This window comes from Sinocyclocheilus anshuiensis, unplaced genomic scaffold, assembly GCF_001515605.1.
Source record: "Sinocyclocheilus anshuiensis isolate Anshui unplaced genomic scaffold, SAMN03320099.WGS_v1.1 scaffold853, whole genome shotgun sequence".
Classification (NCBI taxonomy): domain Eukaryota; kingdom Metazoa; phylum Chordata; class Actinopteri; order Cypriniformes; family Cyprinidae; genus Sinocyclocheilus; species Sinocyclocheilus anshuiensis.
This window is the reverse complement of record NW_015558598.1, coordinates 156,394-167,572: the sequence shown is the minus strand read 5'-3', so window position 1 is coordinate 167,572 and position 11,179 is coordinate 156,394. Positions and strand designations below refer to the sequence as shown.

The 11,179-nt window shown below is 37.3% G+C and overlaps 1 protein-coding gene across 4 annotated transcripts in view; it reads right to left on the bottom strand.

The window, feature by feature from the left end:
• Positions 1-11,179, bottom strand: part of LOC107680093 (endothelin-converting enzyme 2-like) — a 74,467-nt gene that overhangs the window by 41,255 nt on the left and 22,033 nt on the right. For all 4 annotated transcript variants that reach the window (XM_016475856.1, XM_016475859.1, XM_016475857.1 and 1 more), the window contains one exon: positions 4,087-4,173. In XM_016475856.1, the coding sequence (XP_016331342.1) occupies positions 4,087-4,173 (87 nt within the window). The remainder of the gene's footprint in view (positions 1-4,086; positions 4,174-11,179) is intronic.

Genomic DNA, 11,179 nt, shown 5'->3' with positions numbered 1-11,179 from the left:
AAACTGCAGAAATAATAATAATAATTCATTTAAATGAAACCCTGTAAACAAAGCAGCTGCTCTACTTTCTGTTTCTGAATCGTGTTTAAATGATTTAAACAGCCATTCAGATTTGTGTATTTGCTATGATGTTCATCACAGCGCCAAATACTTAAATATTTAGACTTAATAGGCTATTTATTTTCAAACTTTTTTTACATTTTAATCTGGACTACAACATGCCCTAGATATTGTTTGAAAGTGTTTTGATTCTTTATTGTTCGGTCACACTTTACATTAGGGCTTCATTAGTTAACATTAGTTAATTCATTAGTTAACATAAACTGCCAATGAAAAATTCCAATATTCAATACCAATATATTGGTATTCCAATATTTAAAGTGACGTGACGTGTGGCCAAGTATGGTTACCCATACTAGGAATTAGTGCTCTGCGTTTAACCCATCCAAAGTGCACACACACAGCAGTGAACACACACACACACACCGTGAACACACACCCGGAGCAGTGGGCAGCCATTTATGCTGCGGTGCCCGGGGAGCAGTTGGGGGTTCGGTGCCTTGCTCAAGGGCACCTCAGTCGTGGTATTGAAGGTGGAAGAGAGCGCTGTACATTCACTCCCCCCACCTACAATTCCTGCCGGACTTGAGACTCGAACTCGCAACCTTTTGGGTTACGAGTCCGACTCTCTAACCATTAGGCCACGACTTCCCCCAAATAATAACACGCTGCTAAAAAAACAAAAGTTGCAACTGTGTTATTTAATGAGCTAACATGAACTAAGACTTGTATTTTTTTTTAACAAAGATTAATAACTTCTGTAGCAATGTAGCTATTGCTCATTGTGAATGTTAATGCATTAACTAAGGTTAACTAATGAGGTCTTATTGTAAAGTGATACCTATTGGTCTTTATAGTTCTTTTGCACTTTAATAAAAATCACAAAAAAAAAGCTGTTGCATTTAAATGTTCAGTTATTTTTGTTATAAGAAAAAAGTTATTAAACCTGTTATACTGTATTATGACAGCACTTTTTCTTAAACTAAATTTCAATATCATGATAATACCGTATACCGTGATAAAAGCTTTAGCAATTAATCGCAACATGAAAATATGATACCGGCATATCCCTAGTTGTGACATTATCTGTGACAATTTCTGCTAGGCTGGCTTTAACAGCTTAATTTAATTTGGATTAATCTGGTTTGTTTCACTGTAGAGACAGAGGAAAAGAACAAGAAAAAAATCACAACCACTGGAGTACTTCAAGGTTCGGTGCTTGGTCCCTTCCTGTTCTCCAAATATTTACCAACCATGAGACCTACACTCTTAAAAATAAAGATTCTTTATTGGCTTTGATGGTTCCATGAAGAACCTTTGACATCCACGGAAGCTTTGCAATGCACAAAAGGTTCTTTATAGTGGGGGAAAAAAACCTTGTTTAGATTATTAAAGGGGTCATATGATGTGATTTCAAGTTTTCCTTTCTCTTTGGAGTTTTACAATCTGTTCGTGAATAGATAAGATCCCTAAAGTTGCAAAGACTAAAGTCTCAAACCCAAAGAGATATTCTTTATAAAAGTTAAGACTCGTCCACGCCCTCCTAAATCTCCTCGTTCAAACACTCCCCCACATGTCTACGTCACAATGTGGGAAGATTTGCATAATGTCGCCCAAACGTGCCATCCGCCGCCACCATGTCGTGAAGACGCTGTGTGTTCCGTTGCGAAAGCGAAAATACTTTGTTTGGCCTTCCAAATGAGGACACGACTAGAAATCAGTGGTTAAGTTGTATTTACAACACTGTTCCAGAACAGTTCAACCCAAATATTCAGATGTGTGCAGCGCATTTTATGGAGGACTGTTTCCTGATCCTGGGAGAGAAGACTACAATGCCGGCTGTTCTGACTCACAGACTGTAAGTACGTTTTCATATTTAAAGTAGGGATGCACCGATACCGATACCGATAAGTGCCATATTCAGACAAAGAGACACCAACAACAGAACAACAGACAGCAGAATGGAGTTATTCGAGATTAAGAATGTCTACGAAGTATATGTATGCAATGAATATAATGTTAAACATTCCGTATTAATGCCTGTATAGCTGATGTGCGCGAGCTGATAAGCAAAGCACGCTGAGTGGATTGAGCGCACGATGGCGCAGATGCACGCGCTTGTCGAGTGAATATACCTTTCTCACAGACATCACTGGAAAGTTTGTATTTCGGTCGGATATGTCAAAAACAAGTAAGTAAAACAATGCACAAGTTACTTAACGGTAGGGAGGGAGAGAGAGAGAGTGCGCACTCCTGTTGTGTGATCTTTGATGTTCACTCATTTAGCACGCATCATTTGGATAAAAACTAAATCGTAAAAATAAGACCATTTATAGGGAATTTAAAGAATTTGCCACTGATGATTCAAACACGAGTTTTGAGCAGTGTAGAGTAGCGCTTGTTGTTTGTCATTTTTCCGTGCACAAATGCAGACATGGTTTTATGTTTACGCAGCGCAATGCATGCAATGCGTAAAAAGACAGTATAAGTCATTATAATCCGTAATTATGTCCCCACTGGATGCAACAAATGCCTAGTTTATAATGGGTTTTAATGTTTTTGTCTCGTCGCTCCGGAACACGGCATCACAATATGGTAAGGGGCGTAACATTTCCGTCACACGATTGAGGTATTCGGCCAATCACAACGCACTGGATAGCTGGCCAATCAGAGCACACCTCGCTTTTCAGACCGATGAGCTTTGTAAAAATCGAAGCGTTTCAGAAAGGCGGGGCATAGAGGAGAAACAATAATGTACAGTATGTGGAAAATAATGTGGTTTTTTTACCTTAAACCTCATAAACACATTTAATTACACCAAATACACAAAATAATGTTCTTTTTAGCAACATCATATATGACCCCTTTAAGATCTTGACACTCTACAAAAAAAAAAGGTTTTTCTATTGCCTCTCATGACTTCTTTTATTAATGACCTCTATTATAATTGGCTAATCAAAATAATCTTGTCCTTTGGAGTCAATTTGCTGAATACTGAAATGTGGATGATAATACATTAATGTTTAAATTGTTGAGACATAATATCTTTGACAATTTCTGCCTTGCTGGCTTAACCGGCTTAGTATGGATTAATTTGGTCTGCTTCACTGGTGAGGAAGTTTTGTGAAATACCTCATTACATTTTAGGAACTGCAAAAGAACAAGAAGAAATCATGTTTTCCATGATACATCCGATGTAAAGAGCATAAGCGTTCTACAGCTTTGAAAGAGACTCAATGCTAACTGCACACAAAAATGTTAATTCTGCTGGACCTTAATCACATTGTCAAAGCATATCCTCTACCCTCTAGACACTGGACAAGGGTAGATTCTGCATGCTGACTTTGAGGGAAGCAGTATCTAAGTAATATCAGCTAAACACTGGTGTGCCTCAAGGCTTGGTGCTTGGCCCTTTCCTTTTCTCCACATATTTACAAACCATGAGACCAACACACTTAAAAATGAAGGTTCTTTTTTGGTATCAAGGGTTCCATGAAGAACCTTTAGCATACATGGAAGCTTTCCAATGTACATAAAATGTTGACAGACAAAAAGGTTATTTGGGGAACCCAAAATTGTTTTTCTATAGAATCACTGCGAAAACCCCCTTATGGAACCTTTATATTAAAGAGTGTATTGTCAGTATTTCCAACTACTGCTATGTTTACCCTTTCATCTAAAGTTCTCAAAGTGTCCCGACTTGCCTGGATAGCTCAGCCTGGAAGAAAGAACATCACCACCAACTCAAGACAGATTTTCTTTCCTACTAGCCTAGCAATTCAACACAACATAACCGTCAGCTAGATTTTCTGCTGTAAGAGCATTCAACCAGACAGGAAAAAGCCGAAATTCACAGAGCAAAAATCACAACTTCCCAGCAATTGTTGTTTGTGCAACAGCAATACTTCTCACTGTCTCTGAACTAACAGCTTAAATTATTGGTTTCCTTATTTTTATGTGGCTTTAAAATGTCTGAATGTAAACATAAAATGTACACATCCACACTGAGCCCTGACCCACACCCACCTCCACACTGTCAGGAGAGATGGCTCCATCTGCCGGTACGTCTGTCCCGTCCTCCTCCTCAAACGTTGCACGCTTGTAGTTAGACATCTGAAAGAGACAGAGAGTACTATGTATAAATATGTTAAAATATTACTTTTGTTAGCCCTAAAAGCCAGTGTATGCCAGAAAAAAAAAAATAAAAACATTTAGAAATATCCTGAGATGTGATGTGAACAGCAGCAGACAGGGAAAAATAGTCAATTTTGCTGTTTTAAGTGACCTTCCAAAACAATAAGGCACTGGTAGAACATCTACTAAAGAAGTATTTGTGATTTATATGTCGCTTGTGAATAAAATATTTCACACAGCCACTTTAAAGTAGCTGTCAATTGAGAAAGATGCACCATAAAATCAAAATAGACCCTATTTACTTTCTTTATATTAAGTTCCCACAGAATCTACAGAAAACAATTTTGAAGGACTTGAGGCGAGATTCTGAGCTAAGAGTCTGAGGACAAGAAATACTGCAAGAGAGTGTGAAATGGAGATGAATGTTGGGTGGGGGGGGATTCCTTGTTTTCTCACCCCCATCTTGGACGTCAGAGAGGAATTTATACAAACACATTTACACACACACATACACTTCTCTCACTGTTCACAACTGAAGGGGTGGCTAATCTACACCCGAGGGCAGCACTTTGCCAGTAGCGTGTTTAGGCACCACGCAATTGCATGGGGCACCCACAGAACGCGACTTCTTCCAATGGGAGTCGAGAAATGGCATTTTTTTGGATAGGTACCGATAAGCTTCAGGACAAACAATACTGTTATCGATACATGTATTGTTTTACCTCCGTACTTCTCTGTTAATGGCGAATTAGAAGCTTCGTCTCAATCTCTGTCCGGCATGGGTAAAATAATTATAATGCTGAAGGTGAGGTAGAATTCATATTTCTTCATTAAATAACTGACAAAATAACTTGAAAACTTTCTGTGAGACGTAATTTTACAAACAGCACAAGTTCTCTGCGAGCTCTCTGTCTTTCCCTCTCAAAATGCGCAAATGGCTTCATATCACCACATCGCGGCTGCACTATAAGCGAGCTGCACACTGCACGGTTGACACAGGAATTGTCACAGTTTACATGCATCGTCACTGAAGTTTTTAAATCTGCATTTCTTTTTTAAGTTTGTCCATTATTTAAACCATCCAACACTCGTGCGCTCTCCAGAGAGAGCACACTCAACAATTGCCCCATTATAAAAACAAAAATACACAGCATGATCAAACATTTTTGAAAAAAAACAAAAAGTCTAAAAATTCCCCCATCCACCACTCAAATAAAAAAAAAAAGCCTCCCTCTCACTAGAGTCACCTAAGAGGGGAATTCACCCCATTTTCAAAAATGAAACTCAGGCCCTGAATGAATGTCTGTAAAAATCCTGATTGGAGTATCACTATAAATAGTTCTACATGTTAAAGAGAAGCCTTTTTTATCATGTACATAAAACAGAGATAAAAAGGTCCCTCTAAAACAGAGAGGGACACTCTCTGTTAGGAGAAATCACACCCGCTCCCTGAGAAAGTCAATATTTTAATTTTCTTAAATAAAAATCACTAGAGACGCCAGAATTCTCTATTAAATTCTGTTGTGCTCCTATGCACATGATGTTCAAATATGTTGTGCTATGGTATGCTGAGGAAATCTCTCTCTCTCTCTCTCCTCTCTCAATTCAATTCAATTCAATTCAATTCAAATAGCTTTATTGGCATGACAAAAATACATTTTGTTTTGCCAAAGCATTGAGACAACAAAGAAAATGGTTTAGAACATCTGAACATTTACATTGTAACATCTTAACATTTATTTAAATATTATAACTAATGTAATATATAACTAATATGTAAATGTCATATATACACACAGATAGGTATAGAAAAAAAAAACAATACAGAAGTCATGTAGCAACTACTGGACTTTTAATTGTAACATTATGTACATGTGTAACAGTATCTTAGCTGTGTGAGAGTGTCTCTCTCTCTCTCTCTCTCTGAAGGGCCTTTTTATTTAAAAAATTTGCTTTATGTGCCTATTTCTGTTTGCTTGGAGGCATTTGTAAACTGCAGTAATAAAATAACTTGAAATTTTCAACATCTTTTTACATCATTTATTTTTGCACCAAATTATAGAGAGCAGTATGGATAACTGTATCGATAAGCAGTATCGTATCGATAAAATGTAAACGATACCCATCCCTACCCCGGAATCGATCGCAAAATCCACCAAGGGGACCACTTGCTGAGGGCCCCCAAAACACTAAACACGCCCCTGCACTTTGCTGTGTAAGTCTCACTGTTATAAGCATTACCCTACAGAGTACAGGAACTCTAAATCTAACCTTATTTACGCTATCTTTTGAAATCTCCCTGCTGGTGCCATGTAGACAGCAGACACACAGGCCTACAGCAAAACCTCCCACCCAGGTTAACAAGAGCAGACTAAACAAGACAGCCAGAGAGATTCTCTCACACACGGTGACTTAATGAATCTAAATCAGAGCAACCATAGACTTTCATATATTAATACAGTGTTTCCCCTGCCATTATATTTAGGGGGCACCCCTAATTTCTGAGGGAAAAAAATCATCAGGCTATTGTAAGAATAAATGAAACTTGTTTTTATCAAAAAATAAAACATTTCATAAGACCCTAAACATGTAATTTGTGTTAAACTTTTAATAAATTGATGTTAAATTGTATAAGCATCTTGATTTCATTAATTAGACATGCTTTTTGATTCATACATTTTAATTTAACCATTAAAAAGGAGTCCAGAAAAAATTAAAACGGAAAAGCCGTAAACCTAAGGGGAAACACTGTTATATATATAAATAAAATAATCATAAATAGTACTGACTAACACACTGTGCATTCCTAAAATAAAAAAAAATATGTTTCTTTTATCAGTTGTTTTTCCAACTGAAAACATCCCCGGAGGTTTTGTTAAATTTACTGTACATAACTTCTGAAGGCAAATTTGTCCAGAAAGTCTAGCTAAGTAAACATGCAACAGACATAAAACACAGAGATCTACCCAGAGGAGAACTCTGCTGCTCAAAGTTTGCTTTTTAAAATCTTTGTAGACTTAATGGAGTTCTCAATTGTTTCATTTATGTGTCAGCTTTAAAAGAAACTACCTCCACTCCCCAGGCCATCCTGAAAGACCTACCAGTGAGATAGGATTCAAACCAGTGAAGTGGAATCCCTGTGATGCCCAGTGATGAGGGGGCTGACAGGAGGATCTGATGATTGAGTGTCAAAAGCAGCAGATAGATCCAGCAGAATAAGAACTGATGATTTGGAATCAGCTTTTCCAATCCGCATGGCTTCCGTGACTGACAGTAGCGCAGTCTCAGTTGAATGGCCACTCCTGAAACCTGACTGGTTAGCGTCCAGTTTGTTGTTCTGTGAAAGTAACAATGATACCTGGTTGAAAACAACTCGTTCGAGGGTTTTCGCTATGAATGGAAGGAGAGAGACAGGTCTGTAGCTGTCTATAAGAATGCTTGAATGCCATGGGGAAGGTGCCTGTGAGGAGAGATGTGTTGATGATGTGTGAGTGCTGGTAAGAGTGTAGGAGACATTGCTTGGAGAAGGTGTGAGGGGATTGGGTCTAGAGGGCATGTTGTAGGATGGCTGGAGAGGAGAAGTTTTGATACTTCTGCCTCAGTGAGTGAACTGAAGGAGAAGATGGGAGTTTTAGCAGTGGGTGTGGTTGGTTTGAGGTCCTGTGTGTGTGGGGCTGAGAATTAACTACTGATTGTTCTAGTTTTGTCTGTGAAGAATGTGGCGAAATCATCAGCTGTTATAGAAGTGGTGGGAGGTGGTGGAGGGGGACAAGAGTAGAGAATTTAATGTTTTGAAGAGGTTACGTGTGTCTGGAGCGCTGTTGATCTTGTTGTGGAAGTATGAAGTTTTGGCAGTATGGACTTCAACAGAGAAAGATGAAAGCAAAGACTGATACATACTCAGGTCTGACGAATATTTTGATTTGCGCCATTTTCTCTCTGCTGCCCTGAGTTTGGTCCGATGCTCACGAAGAACATCGGATAACCAGGGGTTAGAAGGGGCAGTAGACAAAAGTAGTTACAAAGTTACAGTAAACAGTCGCTGTGGCTTGAACCAATGGTGAACGTCTGGGGATATGGGATAATGTGGGATGCTAACCATGTGAAACCGGGAACAGATCATGGCAAACACTCTTCTGCATTTAGTTTTGCTGTATTAAAAAGACATGAAGAAAATGAAAGTGCTCAACACATCCCATTTGATTCCAATCAAATGACTTGAATGCACATCATATCAGAATTACGACTTTACAGAAGGTTTTGAAGATGGCATTAATGGAATTTATGCTTTGACAATGAAATGCTAAAATCTTGCCAAATATTCATCTTCATCTGTTCCATCTTCCTCTCGACGGACCTCCAGGCTGCCTCTCTACATTTTTGTTCATTTATCATCCTTCATCTTCTATAAACGTCCTCATTCCATCCTCTCGAGAAACAGCCTGTATGACTCAATAATCTGCTTCTGTTTAGTAAATATTTCTGAAATACTTGTATTAAATATTCCGTTGGAAGTATTCATAGTTCACGAATGACCTCACATTGGTTATAAAACCACTGAATTCACAAGCTTACCAAAAAAAGGCATTTTTGCAATCAAGTAATATTTTGCTTACACCTTGAAACCATGTTAGTGTATACATCTTAATCATTATTATTATTTTTTTTTTTATATATATATTTTGCACGGTTAAAAGGTATTTTCATCATAAATAATTCTTTCTTTATAAATATCTTATCATATGTGACCCTGTACCACAAAATCAGTCATAAGGGTCAATTTTGTGAAATTGAGATTTTTACATCAAACAATATTTGGCTGAGATACAACTATTTGAAAATCTGGAATCTGAGGGTGCAAAAAATCTAAATATTGAGAAAATCACCTTTAAAGTTGTTCAAATGAAGTTCTTAGCTATGCATATTACTAATCAAAATTTTAGTTTTGATATATTTACGGTAGGAAATTTACAAAATATCTTCATGGAACATGATCTTTACTTAATATCCTAATGATTTTTAGCATAAAATAAAAATGGATAATCTTGACGCATACAATGTATTGTTGGCTATTGCTTCAAATATACCTGTGCTTTTATGACTGCTTTTGTGCTCCAGGGTCACATATATAAGTTTTTAGGGAAGTTGTAGCACATGACAATTAACAACCATGTAATAAAAATATCAAATTGTCATATATTTTAACAGACAGACTGCATTGACCTGGATGATATCATAATTACATAATAACACGTTTCTGCATATTGGTCGCACTACATGATTTTTTTTTTTGTCGCACCACATGAATTATATTTTGATTTGGTGGATAAGGGTTTTTGATACATAATATTTTAACAAATAAAAAGTTTTGCTTTTAAGAAGAACAATTGTACCACCTGACATGTTTTTGGCTTCATCTCCCAAAAATATCAAAGTTAATTTATTACATATCAGTGTTATTTAGTTTTATGTATATTTACATTTTTACATTTACATTTAGTCATTTAGCAGACGCTTTTATCCAAAGCGACTTACAATTGGGGGATACATAAAGCGATTCTTCTTAAAGAGGCAAACAGACACAGGAAGTGGTTGTAATACCAAGTTCTTAGACATTGTTCAAATAAGTACAAGCTAGAAAGAGAAGGAATAAATAAAGAGAGAGATTTTTTTTTATTTATTTTTTTTATGATGAAGTCAAGTAGTTTCGAAAGAGATGGGTTTTCAGCTGTCGCTTGAAAATTGTCAGGGATTCAGCATTCCGGATAGGGGTGGGAAGATCGTTCAACCAGCCAGGAATGGTGAACGAGAATGTTCTGGAAAGTGATTTTGAGCCTCTCTGTGATGGTACCACGAGGCGTCGCTCACTAGCGGATCTCAGACTTCTGAAGGGGATGTAGATTCGTAGTAGTGAGTGGAAGTAGGCGGGTGCTGAGTCTGTGGCTGTTCTATATGCAAGCATCAATGTCTTGAACTTGATTCGAGCCGCAACCGGTAGCCAGTGCAAGGAGATAAAGAGAGGTGTAACATGGGCTCTTTTGGGCTCGTTGAAGACCAGTCGTACCGCTGCATTCTGAATCATTTGTAGAGGTTTGATTGTGCTTGATGGAAGTCCAGCCAGAAGAGCATTGCAGTAGTCCAGCCTAGAGATGACAAGGGCCTGGACAAGAAGTTGTGCAGCATGCTCCGTTAGGAAGGGCCTGATCTTTCTGATGTTGTGCAGTGCAAACCTGCAAGATCGAGCGGTCTTTGCAATGTGGTCTTTGATACTGTATATACTATTACAGTATTCATTCATATTTAGAATTTCTTATATTTTTCTTATATTTTATTTTTATATTTAAGTTTTCATTTTTTGTTTTAAATATTTTTGTGCTTTTGTCATTTTTATTAGTTTTACTTTTTAATATTTCTATTAAGTTTAAATGAGTTTTATTTGCTTAGGTTTAATCATTTTAGTACTTATTTTATTCCATGTATTTTTTTCATATTTTAAGATTTTTATCTAATATTTATATTGAATTTATTTCAGATCTATTACAATTAAAGAAAACTATTTGTAATACTTTATTTCCTTATTTTCATTCATATTAATAAATATTTTTAGTATTTTTAGTTTTAGTCAACATTAACAACACTGCGTCATGTAAATGGTGTACTGGAGTCAGTGTTTACATGAAGTGCACTGTATTCATTTTCCAATAAATGATCAGATTCAGGGAAAAATAGACGGGTGAACAAAATCCCAGTGAGGGAGCCAAATCCTGCCTTGAGTTTGCAGGCCCGATCATCGGCCCGTGTGTGTATGTGTGAAACACACAGCCATGGCTAAAGGTCAGGCCGTCATACACGTTCTCACTGCCCATCCCATCACCACGGCAACAAGCCCCCATCAAACGAACTATCACTAATTAAATCAATATGTTCTGAATCCTTTCACGGGCTGTTTGATTGGACAGAGGAGCGGCCAATCAGAAGTGCTCAG